The sequence below is a fragment of the Coffea eugenioides genome, chromosome 2 (assembly GCF_003713205.1).
Source record: "Coffea eugenioides isolate CCC68of chromosome 2, Ceug_1.0, whole genome shotgun sequence".
Classification (NCBI taxonomy): Eukaryota; Viridiplantae; Streptophyta; class Magnoliopsida; order Gentianales; family Rubiaceae; genus Coffea; species Coffea eugenioides.
The window spans coordinates 76,624,611-76,646,686 of NC_040036.1; the positions used below are offsets into that span (position 1 = coordinate 76,624,611).

The 22,076-nt window shown below is 36.8% G+C and overlaps 3 protein-coding genes across 4 annotated transcripts; 2 read left to right on the top strand and 1 right to left on the bottom strand.

Moving 5' to 3' along the window:
* The first annotated feature begins 139 nt into the window (after positions 1-139).
* Positions 140-12,877, top strand: LOC113760122. Of its 2 annotated transcripts, none has more exons than XM_027302692.1 (14): positions 140-389; positions 520-626; positions 750-998; positions 5,228-5,357; positions 5,445-5,547; positions 6,779-6,902; positions 8,001-8,066; positions 8,964-9,002; positions 9,804-9,884; positions 10,015-10,062; positions 10,728-10,778; positions 10,892-10,960; positions 11,827-12,063; positions 12,335-12,877. In XM_027302692.1, the coding sequence occupies exons 3-14, from the start codon at positions 849-851 to the stop codon at positions 12,593-12,595; spliced, it is 1,359 nt and encodes a 452-aa protein (XP_027158493.1). In that variant the 5' UTR covers positions 140-389; positions 520-626; positions 750-848; the 3' UTR covers positions 12,596-12,877. The 2 variants fall into 2 exon arrangements, with proteins under 2 accessions (XP_027158493.1, XP_027158494.1); XM_027302693.1 differs by having other exon boundaries at positions 561-626.
* Positions 12,878-13,693: 816 nt separating this feature from the next.
* Positions 13,694-17,680, top strand: LOC113763142 (MLO-like protein 13). The gene is made up of 14 exons (XM_027306871.1): positions 13,694-13,963; positions 14,056-14,113; positions 14,215-14,426; positions 14,615-14,731; positions 15,183-15,243; positions 15,418-15,503; positions 16,154-16,228; positions 16,342-16,430; positions 16,530-16,579; positions 16,683-16,723; positions 16,815-17,024; positions 17,120-17,187; positions 17,271-17,331; positions 17,420-17,680. The coding sequence occupies exons 1-14, from the start codon at positions 13,844-13,846 to the stop codon at positions 17,642-17,644; spliced, it is 1,473 nt and encodes a 490-aa protein (XP_027162672.1). The 5' UTR covers positions 13,694-13,843; the 3' UTR covers positions 17,645-17,680.
* Positions 17,681-18,715: 1,035 nt separating this feature from the next.
* On the bottom strand, positions 18,716-22,076 carry LOC113764157. Its single transcript, XM_027308229.1, has 5 exons — positions 21,689-22,076; positions 20,979-21,142; positions 19,540-20,221; positions 19,355-19,446; positions 18,716-19,259 (listed from the first exon to the last, which is right to left on the bottom strand). Exons 1-5 carry the CDS (start codon positions 22,004-22,006, stop codon positions 19,103-19,105), a joined length of 1,413 nt encoding a protein of 470 aa, XP_027164030.1. The 5' UTR covers positions 22,007-22,076; the 3' UTR covers positions 18,716-19,102.

Sequence of the window (22,076 nt, forward strand, 5' to 3'; positions counted from 1 at the left end):
CCACACCAAAGCCCATTTTGGTATGGTGACGGAGTATAGCCAGTTGGCCCGAAGGATACAGCCTTCCATTACATTTGGGACATTTACAAAGGACCGACCCGTCTTCTTCCTCGAAGCAACAGTTACATCCATACACAATTAAAACTCGCGCCCAGATTCACTGCTTTAAAGGTTCGGGTAATCGGGTCTGGAGCTTTTCTCTTCACCATAGCCCCTGCCCCCTTAATCTATTTTCTCCCCTCTGCCTCTCCAAAAGCCCCAAATTTCCCAGCAAAACAAAAAGCACACGCACAACACACACTTAAACAGTTAAATTTCACTCAATTCAAATTCTTCTTTCCCGTTTTGCTAGTTGTCTTTCCCCTGCTCTCGCAAATCTCTGCATTTAGGTATGTTTTTAATCTAAACTCGTATTTATGTCGTTATACGAATGAAATGCGCGTACAAGTACGTGTATTTATGAATGCTTATATGCATTTGTATTATTATGTATTCATATTCACGTGATGTATATTTTAGGGTTTTAACGGCAGGAAGGCGCGAATTTTGAAATTTTGCAGAAAACGAATTAGGGTTTTTTTTGAAAAACGGATTCTTAATCGGAATTGATGAATGCTGTATCCCAGGTATCTTAATATTCTGATTAGAAATGGTATTTCCTTTTTAAATTTGTTGCTAGCTTGCTCGTTAGTGATTATGATTGATTTTTTTTTTTTTTCAATTTTCAAAAAATATTTATTTTTCTGAAGTGGTGAGAGAGTGATGGTGGCGGTAGTGGTGGATTGCAAGTGAAGCGAAGTGAGTTTATTTTGATATTGGAAATGAGAGCAGAACAGGGCTGAGTTGATATGAGTAGATTGTCATTTAGGCCGCGTCCGCTTGACATTCACAAGAAACTTCCCATTGTAAAATCTGTAAAGGATTTTGAGGATGATGATACACCTACAACTACTCGTAACTCTCAGATACTCCGCTTTGCTGCTGAGGCTGACATTGAGGTACAAAAATCTCCCCTGCCTCTCTCTTAGTTTGGAAAGTATTAAGTGCACTGCTCATTGTTTTTCAATCCTAGTTTTGTCTTCATGTGTTGATTGCAATTTGCCACTAAAGTGCTAGTAAACCGGCTTTACTCTTCAGTTGGTCCCACTTGGATTGCAAAAATTAGTGCTAGAAGTAAATGAGTTTCTTGTGAGCATCCCCAACTCTATCTTTTTGAACCAAACAGGTAAAGGGAAAAGGGGAGGCAACCGTAACCCCAAATTGTACTAGCAGTGTTTACACAAATTAGATCCACATTAGGCCTAAATGGAAGACTTATTAAGTTATGTTGCTGACAATTTTCGCATGCCAAATGTGTCAGATGTGGTAAGGATTTTATCGGCAGTCAGTCTTTTGAAATTTGGAGAAGTTTACAGTTCATACAGTTTGGCCTATTTTCAAGCTTCTTGATGATTTCTCCGTGAGAATTATTCTTTCTGGAACATAATCTATTAAGTAAAATTTTTTTATTTGTTAATTCAGCTTTTTCTAGTTGCTGACTTATTGGTTTTTAGGTAATGTTAATTATCATTTTTGAACTGAATATATGAAATTTATCGAGTGAAGGTTATAAATCCTTCTTTTCTTTTTCTTGTTGGATTATCTGGTATATTCTCCACATTTAATTTTATTCCTACCAGATTATCGGGTATATTGTCCTCATATAATTGTTGTAACTTGGGTTTTTTGACCTTTGATTCCAAGATCATCTTTTTGGGAGTCGGTTACCCAGCGGTATGGAAAGACTATTCTAATTGACTATTGCATTTTGATAATTGATTATCTGATTGCTAACTGTCAAATGAGTTACCTAACTGTTTTTCTTCTTACCAGATTGCCTATATCACTAACTTTCCATTTTATGTTCTGGTCAACATTATTTTCCACGCGCAATATCTGAAACTTGGCCATTTCTGACTTATAGCTCTAAATTGTTGTGATTTTGCAACCTTTATCCAGACAACGTAACATGTGGCTTGTTAATTTTCAAGTGGTTTTTGAACATAGTGTACTTCTGGCTAGATATCCTTTAATGACTGAATACATCTAAGTAATGCATGTCCATTCGGAAGATGGTCAACAAAAGAAAAAAGAAGTTGCAAAATTCTAATCGGAGATGCAAAAATGTAAATAAAATAACACTGTTTCCAGTCCCTTTTCTTCAAGAAGTTAGGCGCCGCTGCTTTATAGAAGGTTAAATAGAAGCTCCAAGCACTTGACTTTGGTATTGTTCTTGAACTAAGAAATTGGGGCTCCGTCATTATGTTATGGTCTCCATTTTAAATAAAGAGTAAATTCTTGGATTAGCTCGCCTAGCATGATAACAGGATCATGTTGGGCAAAGATTTGATGGGAAATAATGCCTTAGCTACTTTCATCTATCATAGAAAGATTAACAATGCATCTGTTGATAACAATTTAACCATTTAAAATGGGTTAATTTCACTTTGCACCCTTTAACTAAATGCAAGCCCTCACTTTGGTCTATAAACTTTAAAATGGGACACTTTAATCTCTAAACTATAAATTTGTTCCATTTTAGTCCCTAAAGTATATAACTTATTCTACTTTAGTCCTTAAAATATAAAATTGTTTCTATTATAGTCCCTAAAGTATATCCACTTAAATCTAAAATCTGTTCCACTTCCTCAATGATCCTAGTTAAATGGGATAAAATTTATAGTTTAGGGACTAAAGTGTTTCATTTTAAAGTTTAGGGATCAAAGTGAGATTTTTGATATAATTAAAGGGTGCAAAGTGGAATTAACCCATTTAAAATTGACATATTTTAGGAGTTGCTGGCCAATGATGTTGTTATGCCCTTCGGAACAACGATGTTGACATGATGCCATGTAGATATCGAACTTCATATAAATGAGTTAGCTGCTGTCGTATTACAAGAAAATGTAGGTTTCTGTATAGCATGAGTTAGAACTCAGAAATCACACGAAAGGTTTCTGGACCACATAGATCAAGAGCCTAATAATGTCATTATAACCTAGAGATCACATGAATATTTTTTGAACTACCTAGAGATAGAACCTAATAAGGTTACACAACCTTAGATTTTATTTTTGGCATACAGTTATCTTTACCTAAAGATTTAGGTGTTGCTATGATGATGTTATTTTAGGCGTTGCTGGCCAATGATGTTGTTATGCCCTATGGAACATTGAACTCAAACTTGACATGATGCTGCATAGATATCTTCAAACTTCATATAAATGAGTTGGCTGTGGATGTACTACAAGAGAAAGTAGGATTTTGTATAACGCGAATTATAACCCAGAAATCACATGAATAATATTTGAACCACATAGAGAAGGATCCTAATAACTTCATTATAACCTCGAGATCACATAAAAAGTTTTTGAACTACCTAGAGATAGAGCCTAATAAGGTTATAGAGCTGGCAATTTGTCCCAAGTCCCAATAGGCTACCCATGCCCAAAGGAACTTTGGGCGGGATGGGTATTATAATTTGGTATTGGGTTTAAGTTGGGACACATCCCAACTATACCCATTAATGAATGGGAAAGGATGGGAAATACTTGGGTACCCATTGGGCTCAAATGGCAAGGGCTCCGTTTGGATTAGCTGTTTTGGTAGGTGTTTTTGAAATATTTTATTGTAGCAGTGTATATGAAAAATTTTTACTATAAAATTTTTTTGAAATATTTGATATATTAATATGGATGGGATGTTTCTTGAGTTATTGTATATTACTGTAACATTGTATTTGAAAAACTTATTTTTTGAAAAAAAAGTCAATCCAAACGGAATCTTAGATTCAAAAATTATCTTTAACAATTTTTATAGTCATACCAGCGAATATAATCTAGTAGTCTTCCTAGTCATTATCCACAAGAATTTCCAGCATTTCAGTTAGTTTAGACCTGTCATCCTTGGACAATGATAAGGATAAATATTCAACATCCTAAGGACCTTGGCCATCTTGATATATGTTGGAATATGGCTGTATATCTATCTTTTCCTTTATTTGTTAATCCAATTTTTGGTGGGAATCTTGAGTATAAAGCACTTGCATGTTTATTTAATAAAACTAAAAGAAATTTAATAAATCAAAAATATTAAAATTATATAAAAATAAAAAATGAATTAAAGGAAAAAAAATATGTAGAAAATGGATTTGGGTATTGGGCGGGATCAATCTAAACCCATCCCAAAATGATCCCGCCCAAGTTAGTCCCAAAACACATATGGGTAAGGTTGGGCCCAAACCCATATGACTCGGTTCCATCTCAAACCCAAGCAAATCCCGCCCATCCCGCCCATTTTGCCACCTCTATAAGGTTATTACAGCCTGAGATGTATTCGGTTGGACAAATCGACACGATACGACATAGTATCTTGACGTGTGTCTAAAATGAGTCTGACATGGATGAATCAGGAGACACTGGGCGTGCTTATGTTATTAGATAGTAGAGCCACAATGACATGAAACCATAATATTTTAGCCAGAGAGAGATGCAAATACAAAGCAATTAGTTTCGGATCCTTAGCTTTAGATAGAAAGTGGCGAAGACTAAATGAGAAAAGAAATGAAGTGGGTTTAGAAAAGAAGGAAGCACTTTTGTGGCTCAAAATTATAAAGGAGTGACATGGGTTGGTTTGATTTTTAACCAGTTAAACCTTTTTGATTGGTTGACTTGTGTTTTGCAATTTCATTATCTGGTAACTAGTTTTAATAGCCCAACCTCTTAGTTCTACTTAACATTTTTGAAATTGGAAAGAAAAAAGAGATCGGGATCTTTCCCTTAGGGCAGCTGTGTGTTTGACAAGTTTTTATTATAGCTGGAATCTGCATTAAGTTGTTAATTAAGTAATATTGAAAGATGATGGATGCCAACCAGGGATTCCGGTATCTTCCAAACTTCGGAATTTTGTTCCTCAAGATATCACATCATATATCATATTTAGAATGTGCTGTAGTTAGGAAAGTCTTTATGCCCATTACTAATCTTAAGCTTTGAATTGATCTTTTACATAGTTTACCAGAAGTTGATATGATGATTTTCAAATTTTATGCAACAAAATGGGAAGTCTTCATAGAATATTAATGTCTAGATTCATTTGAAATTTGAACATTCTTGCTGTACAAATTAAAGGGAGTGTAAATCTACCTTTAATACTAAGTTGCATGCAGAGTTACAATTCTACTCTTCAGGTACCACAAGTTTCTAGCAAGAAATCTGCTGCTGAAATACCTACACCACAATTCGTGGTTGTTGACACATATGAAAGAGACTACTCCCGCACTTTTGGTCAACCAACGTCGTATCTACGTGCAAGAGGAGGTCTGTGAACCATGATTTTTTTTTTCTTTTTGGCGTTTGCAATCATAGTTATTGTCTTTTGCTGACCCTTGGTTTGACAAATTCTAGCTCGAGCTGAGATCGGGGAGTTTATCGAATATGATCTCGATAACGAGGATGAGGATTGGCTACAAGAGTTCAACAGAGAAAGAAAGATCCTACCGGCTGAAAAGTAATGATTTTGCTCTGATGATTTTTTCTTCACATGCCTTGTTGTTTCGTGGTAAGTTTGGTTGCACTGTTTAGCTGTCGAAGAATGACTAAACACGGTAGAAACATGTTTTGTCTTACCGAGTTATAAAAGTATTAGTCTGTGAATGACTCAATGAAGCCGTGACAAATGCTTAGTCGGCACTTTCAGATTAATAGGTCTTCAGTGCTTCTGTTGCCGATAGAAAACCATATATGGTATGTCATGTAAAATATCCTAACCATATGAAGAGTAAGGATCTTTGTGGTCTGCAGCGGGTAATCATTTTGCTTTACCATGAGGTGCCACACTCTTAATAATGTTAATGTTACTTGGAATTTGGTATAGAAAGCTATGCTGAGTCAATGTTTATTGTTTCCTCTCTCTCTGTCTCTCTCGCTCACTAGAGGTGCTAAACTTTGAACTTCTTGATAATAAATAGAGTAGTTGTCTATACAAGCTCTAAGGTACTTGTATCACTTATTGAAGAGATAAGCAAATTATTTTAATGTTGCTTTTTAGAATAAAATGCATTTGCTCATATTCCTTTACGTAGCAAGTAATTACTATGAGCTTTGTTTTCTTTCTTACCGCATGTCTGTTTCTTATTGTATTTCTATGGAGAGAGTAAAAGATTTAATCCCTTCCGCAAGTTGGATGGACGGGGTATAAATTTGTGGATTTTGTGCCTTGACTACCTATTTACTATTGAGAATCTTTTGAATTTAGGAGCAGCAGAGAGAGGAAATGCTAACAAGGACTAAGCTTTGAATTGACGCACTCACCTATACTCCTGAATAAACAGATAATGGGGCTGTAAACCATTAATGGATGTTCAAGAAAAGAGCTTAATATAGGTTTAGAGTAACTAGGAGGGAATCTACGTATGATATTTCTTTTAGTACCTCTGAGGTAATACTGATGCCATCCTTGGTCGGAATATTTTTCTCGTCTGATAATTTAATCTAGCCATTTTATGCTTTATGAGCTTATTCATATAGTTCTTTTAAGGTATCGGTGTCCCAGACTTTGTCAAAATACTCTCTGGAATTTCCTCATTTTTAAATTCCCATAATGTATTATCATCTCTGATACTCTTTACATTTGGTGAATGCTGGATCAGGTGACAGCTCAAGGTTCCTTTGTTGTTTCTTGGTTAGTTTTTCTTGTTAAACTTCTGCGTGTACTGACATTTGCTTGCCTCTTGATGCAGGTTTGAGACCATTCTTTTTAAGTTAGAGGTTTTGGACCATAAGGCTCGGGAAAGAGCAGGAATTATTACTCCCACACTTGGCCCACCAGTTCCTGTGCTTCTGACTTTTGATGCTGCTGTTGAGGTGAAATTTTTGTTTTGTAGATATATTAATTTTTTTGTTTGCATGGTCCAAAAGTTGCTTTAATGTTTGAGGATGGCAACTTGCTAATTAAAAGAGAGCACCCATTGTCAGCTTGTTTAGTTGAATGAGTCATTCCCTTTTTCTGATTTTTTCTTTAAATGCGAAGCCTGGAGGTAAGGTATTAGTTGATTGCCATACTTGTCTTCAGGTTAAGGTAACACGTCATTAGTTGGTGGCCTTATAGGTCTACTTGAGTTAATACTTGTATGCCTGTAAAGAAGCAATGCAAAGATTGGACTGATTATAGTTTTAGCAAGTAATTGTCATATTGTCAAATTTAAGGCTATTTCGAGGACAGGAATCAGGGACTTCATTCTGGAATCTAGCATCCTTAATTGGAAAAGAGGGATTTAAGTTGAATAAAAGCTACATTTAGGAAGAGCGATGGTTTGGACATGTAGGAGTTGAATGTAGCCATGATATAACTTCTTGATCCGAACATGACGCCCTGTTTGCAATGGCTTCAAGCTAAAGCTGGTGAAGTATGGGATTGACTATATTTGGCTTGACTGGTACATTATGAGCAAAATCTGTTCAGTGAAAAGATTATCGAATAGCAAATTTCAATCTGCAGTCATCAGTTAAGTTTCTATAGTACACCAAAATATGATGTTTATATGTGGACTAAACTCAGCTTGTCAAAAAATATCGTTAATTGACTGCCTGGAAAGTTGTGTAAAACTGAAGTTGTGGGTGAAGGAAGCTCTGTGATAGGCTTGGGGCTCTTTATTTTATGGACAGGTTCATATTATGTTAATGGTAGGCTGGGAATGTGAATGCAGGAAAGTTATAGATGCTCAAATGGTAGATCAATTTGGGTTATTATGATGTCAATTCATGCTCAACTTGTGGGAACTTGGTTTTTCATTCATTAAAAACTTTCATATTTGGTTTAGACTATTGGCATCTGTCCAGGAAATGTGCAGATATTCATTTCTCTTGGTTTCCATATAGTTTATCTATCTGATAAATGGTTTTTCATTTGTATCTATAGAAAGCTTTCTGCTTGTAATAGTTTGTGTTGGTTTGCAATGCCAGGCTTTACAATCCCTGTCAATCAAGTACGGAGTTTTCCAGTCTATTTACAATTACTGGAAAGAAAAGGTAAGCATCATCCATGCGTTGGTACTGAAAAAACATATGGATGAGATGTGGATTTATCCTCTGGGGTTTTCCAATCTGGAACTTGTTTGAGAATACTACTTATGGTCAAGGAGCTTCAACTTGTTCTGGAATCCTTATAATCGCTTGCATCCCTGCCATGATTTCCTGATTCACAGATTGCCAAAATTGCACTGTCTTGTCCATCTATTTTAGATGTGCCTTGGTGCATTTACTTGGCAAAAGATGTTATCAACTTGATTTGATGCTTTATAAGAAAGAAGAAAATATAGGATAATATAAAGAGTCTTTGGTTGTTGATCTGAGGCATGCATATTCACTTCCATTTGTACTCTTGGTTTAGTTTTTTGAGTTGTATTGTCAACTGTTCATCTTTAATCTTTCTTGAAAAATAGTTATGCATTGATAGCATCTGTAGTTCTATCCCACTTCTGCAATCTCAAAATAAACTGTAGTTTGGAATTCCAAGTTACTTTTGATTTGATGATTAACAGGTATAGCTTGTTAACAGCTGTTTTTTGTCTTTGCAAAGGGCTTCTTGCTAGTAATATTGTTATAGTTGTTATTCTGTGGCATATTGTGTTTACATTCAAAGCCCCTTCCTTAAAATAAGTACAATAAAGCTGCTTTGAAGTTCTAGATGGATCATTTGTGGCAATAACATAATTTAAGAAAAGCATGCATTGTCGGTAATTCTCTTTTGGGATTAGATTTTCATGAAATCCAGCAAGCACCTGTTTATGTCGATGTTTTGTGCAACGTATGATAGTTCATTGAAGATAATCAAACAATTTCACTAGTGGATAATTTACCTGATTCCTGTACATCTGTTAAACACTATCTCATTTTGTATTTACCTTTTGCTTCTGGCTTTTGCAGCGGGAAAGATGGCAAAAGCCTGTTCTACGGCGTTTGCAGGTCAGTCGCATTTTTGTTCCATTGAGGAGTTGACAAAGTTTTAGTAGATTGATGTAGATGGGTATTTGTGTAAATATTAGTTCTTTTCTTTTCACTCTTGTACTTATCCTTCTCCAGTTTCATCCATTGCTTCTTCTATTCTTCTTATTCCTTTTGCATTGTGTATTTTTGAATTTTGGCCAGGGAGTGTTGGGTTTTGGGTATGTTGTTTGGTGCTTTGAAGTTTAAATGTTGCAAGGATTCAGAAATTTCTCTCTTGCTTGGTTGCTGCAGTCTTGATCTAAATTACGTTATTCTGTGCTGCATGGTTATCATTGCTGAGCTGTAACTGATGTTGCCAGAGTTCAATATTCCCTTTAGTTCCTGATACCCACAACTTGAGCAAAAGTCAGTGCATTGAATTATAGTTTGACTAACCATATCTTGATACACAAAAAATCCAAGTTTTCCGTCTCAGACCCATTCTTGCTGAAGACTCGTAATGTTATTAAGCAACAGACTGCACAAGTCAAAATTTATCTTGATTTTACAGCTTGTTGAGGTATAAAAGAATAGTGACGTATCATTTGTGGAGTGGTTTTATTGAATGTGTTTTAGATGCCTTTGAAAGATAACCCTTTGGGTAGTATTTTTCTTTGCCATATTTAAGTTTGCTTGGATACTCTAGTGTCTTAGAATTTCAACAGAGGCCTGTTACATTTGATAATTGGGATTCAATAGTGCCTTTCTGCATTTTATTTATGTTGGCGCATTCCTTTATTGTTATTGAATGACAATTATTTCCTGCATTCTGTCTTACAGCCACCTCCTCCAGTTAATGACACCAATCCCTATAATGTGTTTAGGCCGAGGGAGAAAGCTCACAGACTTCACACGAGGAGGGTAAATCCTCTGCTTGCTTTACCAGTTGATTTGACCTAGACAGTTAAGTTTTGGTTTGTGTCAATTTCAGTTTGTGGCAAGAGAAATTTGACAGGTGGAATTTTTTCATGTCCACTTATTACCTTTTTAGATGCAAAGGAGGGAAAACAATGTGCAGTCGTTTGAAAAGCTTCGTCAGGTTAGCAGCCTGACACTGTAGCATGGTCATATCTTTTCTTTGCATTTTGTGCTTGATAGCTCGTATGGAAACATCTGTTCTTTGTTTTAGTTTTCTTTTTTCCCCATCTCCTTGCTTATCTAAAGGCCATATATTCTATGTGATGATACTGTACTTGTGCCTGCACTCCTATCCGTATGTTTGTATGCTGCTTGCTTCTCTCTGGTGAACAATATATTTATGGATCATGGATGTTACTGTGACAAACTATAGATCTTTGTAACTCGTTAACATATGTATGGACGTGCTACTATCTGCTACTTAACTAAGCCAATATACATATTGCCCAATCCCTGTGGTTGGCGGGCTGCATAAGCAGTTCTGTGCAGTTTAGTGATGCATAATGTTTGAAAAGTAATTCTGTCCAAGCATATTGGATTGCTTAATATATTAGAAAATGAAAAAAGAGCAATTGTAGGTTTAACAATATTGTCGAGGTATGAAGGTCACTCTCTGGCGTCATCATTGAAAGATTTGGGTTAAAATAGCTAAACCATAACTGTCTATTCCTGTAATTGAACCTCTATTTGAAGTATTTTGGCCTATACATCTTTGTAATATTGTTCATACTACTATTTTGACATTGTAGTTGTTTGATTAATGTGTTCTTTGATTGACTGTTTCAGGTCAGACGCAATCTTGAACAAGCAAAAACCATATTGGATGCTTTGGTCAGGGTATGTTTTGCCAGCTGTCGACTTTGAAATATTACATGTAAAATTAGGATCAAACATGCCTTTGAATATCTATATCCAGACAATTCTAATTTGTCCAACATGATTTTGTATAGAGAGAAGAGAAGAAAAGAGATGTTATGGAGAGCGAGGTTAGCCTTCAAAGGATTCAAATGAAGTACAAGGTAAGAATTGACTCATTTGCATTTCCAACACATGTTACAGATGCTAGTTGCTTAATTATTTATATACCAAAAGTTAATTTCACCGTTAATTAGTTATGTACCAAAAGTTAATCCCACCACTAAAAGTTCCTATCTGCAATGAGGATTGAGGAGGCAGCATGCTGCTCAAATTTTATGACACGAGGCCCTTCTCAAGATCTTTGTACAGCCCTCATATATGGTGCTAGGGAGTAGGGGATCGTAAAGTATGGCTGTTAGAGATGAAAGCTCATTTTGTTATTGTGAATCTTCACTTAGCATGTCAATTTAGAGTCTGGAGTCTTGAGAGTGTTGCATAACTTGGTTTTCTATGTCTGAAAACTGCATGGTCATTCCCTTTTATCACTGAGGTTCTTCTCAGTTGACTTTGGGCATATCTCTATGACCCGTCATTCTCTCTTGTGCGACCTAGTTCATGACTTCATATATGGAAAGAGACAAGTTCGGAGACATGAATGGCAAGATGCAGGCAATGAGCCTTCGAAGCCTGAGTTTGCCGTTCATTGTTTTTGCACTGTTCTTGCATCTAAAAAAATGGTTGAGAATGGAATTGCCTTCTAGGCTTCCGTGCAGTCATTGAGGAAAAATTTCAAAATATCTCGCTGTGTGCATGCTTGAGATTCTTTCTGCCATTTTAGCACATTGTAGATGGGTTTGACTTTTGATAGTACATTTCTGAACATACAATTATGTTACTACTCACTTGTTAGCTTTATCCCTAACAATGTACGCATGATCGATATTTTAAACTGTATCGGCCCATTTACAAGAAATCAAGTTGTGTTTTGAGTCAAGTAACTGATAGTGACTGGTTTCGGTATTTTCAGAATGAAACCGAGCTTCTTGAAGACAGTTTGGCCCTGCCAGGATTGCCATCATTCCCCAGCAAGGTGGTGTCAAGTGATGAGGAATTTGTTGATTCTGACGATGTTGCTAACAGTCGTCCACACCTGCGGCCTGTGGCTGCACAAAATCCACCTTTTATGGATTCAAAACTGGTAATGGCTTCTGCAGCAAGCACAAGGCGGGATGTCAAACGGCAAAATGGATGGCTGAATAAATTGGTACTTGCCCTGTAGTCTAAACCAGTAATTGTCTCCCAAATGTTCTTTCTCTTAATCACCTCAAATATTTCCTTGCCCTTGTTGGTTGAGCTAAAAGATTTTAGTAACAGTTGCAGCAGCCATTCCTGCTACCCAGCCCCCTTCACCACCCCCCTTTCCTCTCCCCAGCCACACTCCCTTCCCCCCCCCCCCCCCCCCCCACAAAACCAAAAAAAAAAAAAGCTTATCTGATATGGTAAGCTACTAAAATCTTCTTTTGGGATAAATACAGGATCCAGATGAGCCAGTTATGTTGTTTACAAAGCCCCTAGATCCAGAAAAGTTGGCTGCTGCTGGCATTGTTCCGCCACAGGCTTCTTTAATACCAGATGGAGAATCTACACCATCAGTCAACTTTCCCAGTTTCTGTGGAAGAATTGGACGTGGGGGTCGAATTATTTTTGATAGATGCAATCCTCTTATGCTTACTCCACCTGACTCTGGTGAAACTTGCTATGTACCGCCAAAACCCCGACAGGCTGTAAATCCTTGATTTTGTCACTACTGTTTCTTTGGTAAAGGTGCCTCCATCTGTATGTATCGAGATGTTGTATTTGTTGATGATGGCTGAGATACATGAGTAGCGCCTGGACTTAGTTGCTTTCAACGCCTGTTTACTGGCATTTTATATAGGCAGCCAGTTCTCCTGCCTTCTTGTAGGCAGTGATCAGGAGATAATTCCTTCTTGGAGGAGTATGCTTTTTCATTTACCTTTGCCAATTGTACAATGATTCCGGTGAGGATGAAAGGGAAAAAGGGCCTCTATTTTTTTTTCCTCTCTCTCTCCCTCTCTCTTTAGCGTAGGCTTAGATAGTGAGGTAGTTGTTCAAATTGACTTCCTGCTTTGATAGCTTTTTACCCAAATGTATGGTTTTGTTGTAAATTTTATGGATGAAGTGAAGACAAATAAGTTAAAAATAGATAGGGTTGTTTCAAACTTGTATAAATTTGTGGCTTTCTGAATCAGGCATATCGTCTTTTTAATCTTTTCATGGATGTAAAGGGTGATTGCAGCTTGGGAAGCTTGTTTGGCCTTGCTATCAACAATGCTTCAGGCATGTCGGTGTCTTGGCTACTACCCCTGCTGATAAGCATGTGGTCTAATTTGGCCAGCTTATTGCTTCATTTAAATCATCTCTGGGTAGATCTTTGTTGTTAGTGGGGTGACCTTGCAGAATGTGTAACCTCTCTTGCAGTATCCTTCGCGTGAAGCTGCTTCGTAAGCCAAAAGAAACTGCCGTGGCCTTACTTTTTTTTTTTTTTTTTTTAATCGTCATTTTGTATATATTATCCTATTCTATTCTAGTCCTTCTGTGGCCTTACTTAAGGATGGTGGATTGGTGCCTTACTACAGTCTCAGGGCTAAGGTGTGCACTGACAAGCCTCTTACGTTGGAAAATGGGACGCAAAGTGGCTGGCTTCTGCCTCCCATTTTTGTTTCGTTGAGAAAGGAAACTAGCAAGTGTATGTCATGTCGGCTTTGTTCGTTGCTTGGCAATCTTGAACTCTCTACTCTTCCTTCATTCCGAAATATTCTTTACCTCAGGATGATCAGCTTCTCTAGTCTTCTGCCCCTCATTCTACAGTGTTCAGAGTCACATAATATCTCATTAAACAGCGTATATAAATAAATGCATATTATACTTCTATACATCTTTCATCGCATTCCGCCATTTTTCTCAAGCTGATAACACTAATTGCTACGAGTTTACTGGCAAAAATACGCGATTAAGATCTGTCCATGGCGGCAGGGGAGCCCCGGTCTTTCGAATACACACCAACATGGGTTGTGACCGTCGTCTGCTTCATCATTGTTCTCATATCTCTCGGGGCTGAGCGTGGTCTTCATCGACTCGGAAAGGTATCCAAAATCTTCCTTGCTCGCAAGAAAATCCGTTTTTCCAACTTAGCGTTCGGCCTATTTAATCTGATTGTCTGTTGTTTTGGATTCAGTTGTTCAAGCACAGGAAGCTACACGCGTTGTATGAGGCATTAGAGAAGGTCAAGGGAGGTCTGTGATTGTTAATTAAGTATCCCAGAATTTCTGATCAACAACAGTATTCACAACTTTGCCTTACGATGCATGTGCTGTTTTCCTTTCCATTGTTGCAGAATTGATGCTTTTGGGGTTTATTTCCTTACTCTTGACGGTGTTTCAAGGTCTAATAAGCCATGTATGCATTCCTCGTGATTCTGCAAACATCATGCTCCCATGCAAGCTTAAAACTGAGGCTTCCTCTGGTGGTTCTGAGCATCTTGGCATCGCCAAACATGGGAGGAGGCTTTTGGCTGAAGATGTGAGCTTGGAAACTTGTGCACGCCAGGTATCATGATGTTTCAAAAAAAAAAAAAAGGGATAATCTTTACTTTTACTTTCTGGTCTAAATGCACAGAATTCATGTATACTTGGGTTCCATTCTACTACTTAAAGGAAGATAATTTCCAAGTTATGTTCGTGGTTTCAATTGTTTTTTTTTTCTTTTCCTGTTTATATGTTGGATTACATTTACAGGGAAAACTCCCACTGTTGTCACTGGAAGCATTGCATCAGCTTCACATTTTCATTTTTGTGTTGGCTGTGGTTCACGTGATCTTCTGTGTTACCACCATGCTTCTTGGAGGAGCAAAGGTACTGCATTCGAAGCTCGTTGTACAATAATATGAAAATCATACAGTCCCGCTGGAATTTTTGTTGCTTCTGTTCGGAAGACAAGTTGCAAAGTGAATTGTGCGGTGTCAAATGGTATTTAGTCTGGTCGAAAAGTTGGAATACTCCTAAGTGAAAAAAAAAAAATAGTATTTAGTATGTGTTTTAATTTATCTTTTGGTTATCCATTCCGAAAAATCTGAATTACACACTAAAAATTTCTAGTTTGGTAAAAGTTGTGTTCCGACAACTGCATCAAATATGATCTCAAATCTTGCTGCTTAAATTATCTTCCGGAGAAGTTACAGTAGTTTTTCAAAGTGCAAATCCCAAATTCGATCTATATATTTAATCAAACAAAGTGAATTGTTGGTTTTTGTCTAAATTTAACAATCTTTTTTTTTTTTAATTCATAAACTTGATCTCATCGTAGATAAGACTATGGAAGCACTGGGAGAATTCAATTAGAAGCGAGACATCACAACCACATAGGGGTAATTTTTCTGGCAAATTATTACTTTCTTTATAAACAAAATTATGCTTTTAAATAACAATTACTAGCAACTATTTAAGAATTATATATATTCTACCAAGAATTATTTGGTTCCGTTGGTGTAAAAAAAAAAATTTTTTTTTTGTGGGGTTTGTTGTACTTTTCATTGTTGCAGCTCATGCAATTCATATCCACCACCACCGAATATTCAAGGAGAGAGCAGGGAGATATTGGAGAAAGTTTGCTGTTGTGAGTTGGGTGGTGAGTTTCTTTACCTTCTTCATTAATGAATTGTACTAAAAATAATTTGACTTATCCATGTTAAATATTTAGCTTTAGTACCCATTGTCATATGATAGTACATTTTACTTGCTCATTGTAAATATCATTTACTAGAAGTAGTAGTTAGTTTAGGGGTTAATTACTTTTGCCTCCCTTATAATTTGGCCATCCCAGACAAAATATACCAGCAATTAAAATACCCAATTCTTTTATTCTAACATTGAATAACCCTAAAAAACTAAGGAAATTCTGTTTTTCCTATGAATTTTCTTCTTAGTCTATAACAGATTTTCTTGATCCTATCACGTTCCACTAAAAATTGGCAAATGAATCATCCATATTTGAGAAGATGACTCTCATATTTGAGAAGGCATTTAATTACTTAATTTGAGTAAAAATGAACGACGTATTATCGTTTATGATTACTATCTACCTTCTCCGAAGATATATTGAGTAAAAACGAACCATATATATATATATATATATATATATATATATATATATATTTGGTGGGAAACATCATTTTGAGATGCATTTTCTCTTGATTTAATTTGTCTATGGCTTGGTGAAGTAACTTCCAATCTTTCATCTCATACAAAATTTTTTTGTTGGTCCAAAATCTTTTGCAGGTATCGTTCTTCAAGCAGTTTTATGGCTCAGTCACCAAGTCAGACTACATTGCTTTGCGAAGAGGATTTATACGTGTACAATTATCAATTAACATTGCTCTGATTCAAACATGTAATTTCTGGTGTAAACAAATATTTTTCTTCCATCATTCTTCATTGTGTGTGCTGTCCACCTATCTTGCTTTCAGGCTCATTGTCCCTCCATGCCTCACTTCGATTTTCACACTTACATGATGCGAACCCTCGAACTGGACTTCAAGAAAATAGTTGGTATAAGGTATAACTAGCTGCCTACCCATACACATTCAACTTCTCATATTCTAGACTATAATGAAAAGTCATTCCAACAATGTTGATGCCTGATCCTTAACAACAGCTGGTACTTGTGGGTCTTTGTAATGGTCTTTTTGTTGATGGATTTGGCAGGTATGTCAAATTCTTCTTTGGTTTCTGTATTTCATTCTTGTCATGACCACATTTGGAAAATTTATATTGATCCTGCCCTTCTGTGCATGGTCAATTGCTGCAGGGTGGCACTCATACTTCTGGCTATCATTCTTGCCTTTAGTAGTGAGTAAATCAACTTAATTTACCCCCTTAAATAGCTGTTACCTGCTCAGTTCATGCAGCTACTAAGGTTTTCATGAGGTTCAAATTGCAGCTATTACTTCTTGTGGGTGCTAAATTAGAGCACATAATTACTGAATTAGCTCAAGAGGTTGCAGAGAAAAGGAATGGAGAAGCTGAAGCTGCACCGGTGAAGCCTTCTGATGAACTTTTTTGGTTTCATAGCCCAAATCTTTTCCTATACTTGATTCACTTCATATTGTTTCAAAATTCATTCGAGATTGCTTTTCTTTTTTGGGTTTGGGTAAGTGAGTTGATAATTTTTGCTGATGCATTGTTCTTGATCATGTGGAACAACTTCCAAGTGTACTAACCCAAACCCGTTTCATCACCCTCCAGACCACTTATGGGTTCAAATCATGCATTATGGAAAAATTGGGGTTTATTATCCCAAGACTCACTATAGGGTAATTACTAGGAAATGAGAAAAATAAATACTGTAGCTTCCCTGCCCTTATTTTGTCCATTGACAAATATTTCATCCATGCAGGATACTTGTCCAAGTTCTTTGCAGTTACAGTACCTTACCTTTATATGCTTTAGTCACACAGGTACTATAAATTAGGAATGAATCTGATGTCGAATTAAAAATTTTATATTTTTTCCTAACTTTTTATTTTTATTTATTTATTATTATAGATGGGTAGCTTGTTTAAGCAAACGATGTTCGATGAATACATACGCGAGCTCATTTTGAAATGGGCAAGGAGGACACCTAGTTCTGCCGCCGGTGAAAGTCACAGGTTGGCTAGCCAATCTACGGAGAGCATTCATGCTTCTGAGCAGCCAACTCTTGATGATGCTATTGCAACATCAGTAATTGAGCTTAATCATCACAACGAATCTCAAACACCATTTTCATGATGATCTTTTAATTCGAGGAAGATGTACTATCGTGTATCCAATTCATGAATGAGCAGATAACTAAAGTTTCTTCTTTTTTTTTTTTTTTTTTTTTTGTGTTTTTCTTTTCTTGTCTTCTGTAAATAACAGCATCATGATTAATGAGATTAGATTCTAATTTAAGTGATAGCTCATGTTTAAAGGGTTAAAATAATAATAAAAAAAGGACTCTTGAAATAATAATAATATTTTTAGCCACTTTATCCAAATTGCGAAGTTATCAATTCAAACATAGAACAATGCTCCATTTGGATTAGCTGTTTTACGAGATATTTTTGAAATATTTTATTGTAACCATGTAGATAAAACATTTTTATCATAGATATTTTTTATGGTGTTTTTGGAATATTTTTGAAAATATATTTTAGAATATTTTTAAATTTTAAAATTTAAGTGAGATACTTTTAAAATTTTATAAAATCTTACAACCATCTACCACTATACCACCCCTCCCCTCCCCTCCTCTCTCCTCTCCACCCTTTTTCGCCACCCCCTCCCCCCCTCTTTGGTCACGGGTCACGACCAGAGAGAGGGAGAGGGGGAGGGGTCCCATGAGAGAGACGTGAGGAGGAAGGAGGAGAGGGGAGAAAGAGGGAGGAAAAGGGTGGGGGAGGTAGAAAGAGCGGAGAAAGGGGAGGCAAGGAGGGAGGTGGAAGAAGGAGGGGGAGGAGGGAGGAAAGAAGGAGAAGGGGTGGCGGGTGGTGGTGTTTTTATTTTTTTGTATATTTGGAGTTGTTTTTGATATATTGTATGGATATGGTGTTTTGGAATTATTTTTATTTATATATTATTGTAGCATTGTATATAAAAAACATGTTTTTAAAAAATTGAGGAATCCAAACGGAGCAGATAGTATCGATTATATTTGAAAGACCAAAATATTTGGGCTACTAGTTATACGGCTAAATTATCATTGAAGGATGTTTACAGTAGTCACATACTTCTATAATCATATGGACCATCTTTTAATTCAAGCAGGTGACTTTCTGATTCATTAGGAAAACATATCCAACAGAGGAACTAGACCAAGCAGAACAAACTAGGCAGCAGTTTGATCGGAGTAATCATGCTATGCTGCAACTTCCCATGTATTCTGCTTAGTTATTTCATGTTATACAGTGTACATCAACATGGTGAGATCCTTCTTGATGACTTAAGCAGAAGGACAAGCATTGAATGAATAAACGTAAAATTGTATACTGATCTTAAGTAAACCATGAAAGACTACTTTTGCCCCTTAGACAGGCAAGAATTTCAGCCTAAGCATCGTTACAGAAGCCACTTAGTTGATAAGATGGGGAAACCTAATGAGGCAGAAAGAGTTCTATGGTAGTGGAGCCTATATGTTGGCACATAATTTAACATGTTGAGGCCAGACAAACCACTGGGCTTAGAATTGCCACACCTTTGTTGTTTCATTTACTGAAGATGCTTCTCTGACACAGATATCTTTTTCCTCTTACATTTGGCATTCCTTTTGGGTCTCATATTAGTTGCAGTAATAAGCTTATAGTTAGTTGGAGGCATTTCACTTAGCTTCCCAAACCAATCCTCATAAAAGCTCCATATCTCTGACCTGTTCAAGAGAAAAATCAAGAATATAGTACCTATGCACTAGGGAAGTAAAGAAGTATAAGGTCACAGACAGAGAAATTGAAACTGTTCATTTACCAGTATGCCAAAAACTGAAATGGTGCATACTTTCCATAGATTATTTCGAGATCCCCATCAACTGTCTTGATGGTAGTCTGTCTGGCATGAACCTGAAATGCATATTTTAAATTTTGTAGTATATACCAGGTCAGAAAGTAAATATGCATGGGACCAAAAATGCACAAGATTATTAAAGAAAGTACCTGTTTCATATGCCTAATTGTTTCTGAATCAGAGGGAATGACATGATAAAATCCCATGCACATAAGAACATTAGCACATGTAAAAGGGCCGAATCCATCAATTTCTTTTAATTGCTCAGCCAAAATATTGTAGCTAGATAAGGTTGGTTGTCTACCAGTTTCTTCAAGTTCTCCCAACTTGATACCACCTTGAACCACAAGCTGGGCAAGTTTCAATATGCGACTAGCTCGATAACCAAGATTGCAACGCCTTGCTAAAACAGATTCATCAAGACTTGCTAATTCATTTGGGCTTGGGAAATTACCCATCCTATAGCAATTATAAGGTTCGGACCCATCTGAACATGAAAAGTCATCCAATTGGGGAAAATTTATTAGCCTTCCATCCCCAACCCTTTTGGAGCAGTGTAAAACATGATCACAAGCCATTTTGAACACTGAAACTTCTTCACCGACAGCATTTGCATCAGTAAACTTGTTTGCTAAATTCTCTGGACACTTTTGAACTTCCATCTTTCTCTTTGTTTCCTTCCCAGCAGGTGTTTTTGGAATAAAATGCTCACTGTCAGCTGTTTGACTTCTGGAATCTGTGTCATTATGAACTTTATCCCTTGACAATGGGTATTGCAGTTCCCACTGAAGCTCACAAAGGGCTGTAGCCATGCTCAAACTCCTTGGCCACCTGAAAGAGGGAAAAACTACGACAATTATCTACTTCTTTAAGTCCAAAACATCTCAAAATCTAACTCTTCACGACCATTCTATGCTTTGCAGGCAAAAAGAGCCCCATTATCAGTTTCACAACACAGAGATAAAACCAGTAACCAACTAATCATTTGTGAAAAACCTTTGCAACCTTGTTAGTTGTTATATGAAGCGTAATCACAGCAACCAAATGTCTAGATATGCCATCACGACTGACATCCTAAGACCTTCTAGTGGTCTAGTCGATTACTATGAATCTATTAACATAAATCCATGACATCCGAATATCGTTGCCTTAAATATATACTGAATGCAAGCTATTCTTAAAAAGAATAGTTTGCAGTTAAATCAATAGAGTTCTCATATGCAAATCCCATGGATAAGAATATTTTGAATTTGGTAGAGTAGGAAAGAACATTCAAAAGCAATCAAGGCTCTAATGACAACTGCTTTTCGGGAAAGCATTTTTCCCTACTCTACCAAACTTGAAATAACCTGCCTCTTATATGGGGCTTTGTCAGATGAGAAGTCTGTTAATTTAACTGCCAGCTACCAAGCACAAATTGTTGGACCTTTTACTACATTGTTGGCAAACATGATCTTTATTTATTCATCGAAGGGTAGACCCAAAGGATAAACTCAAAGTTTCATTACCTCAACACATCGAAGGTACAAGACAATGACCGTACATACTTGCACGAGACAGATTCTACAAGCAGGGCAGACCCACTTACTGGCAATTGCAGAGGAGGATACACTTAATCATGTCCTCGAACAAGGTTGGTGACCGGAATATTCTCCCAAATTCCCTCTCTTTTGCTTCCGTGTGGATCTCTTGAAAGTAGCTCACAGTCCTATTATCTTCCTCTGACAATCGTAGCATTCGCCTTACTTGATTCTACACACAAAATTTGTGAGAAGGATGCACTCCCTAGCATAAAAAGCCACAATTTTGATTTTAGTTATTGCAAAACACATTTCTACAGCTTTGTCCAGGGAATGTACATTTAACATTGCACATACAAATCATCATATGAATGCTTTACACTAAATAATTCTTGATTTTCGCCCTCTTAGCTGGGCAATCGGGGTGTGCCGTTTGCATTAATTTTCCCAATTTTAGTTGAACAACTACTATATTATTGATAATAGGGGTATTAGAAGGCGAAATAATGTGCTTATTTTTAAGGCTGCTTTTACAATTATGAATCTCATATATTAGGATAGTAATAATAACAATAATAATAATAAATCTCATACACCAAAACATTAGGAATCATTAAAAGCTATGAATCATACAACCTGAAAGCATCCCCACCCATTTTAATCAAATGTCAATTTTCTCCTTAATTCCTTTCATTTGCTTTACTGATTTTCAAAATTCACGCCAACAAGATATAAGAAAGAAATGAAAAAGCCCAGAAGAGATTAGGAAGAAGAGTACCAGCAAAGAGTGTTGTTGTTGAGAAGATAGAGAATCAGTCCCAAAGACTTGAAGTTCGAGGGATTGAGAAGGGCGACAGGGCTGTGAGATTTTGACGGTGACTGACTTTTGGTGATCAGGGTCGTTGAGATTGAGGCTGAGACGAAGAGGGCGTTGAAGGGTCTTGGATTTTGGGTCCCAGAAATTTGGTGCCATCATGAATAGCCCATGGCTGCAGACTGCTTTTTCCAGTTTGAATGTGGCTGCAGCCTCTCCAAGCGGCAGCTCCACCACCGTGGTCAGGTGGTTTCCGCCGGTTAAGCTGCTCTGGATTTCCATTTCCGATACTTGCCGTTAACTGACTGAGTAGTTCGTGGAAGTGTCAAATTAAGTAGTCGTATAGTATGGA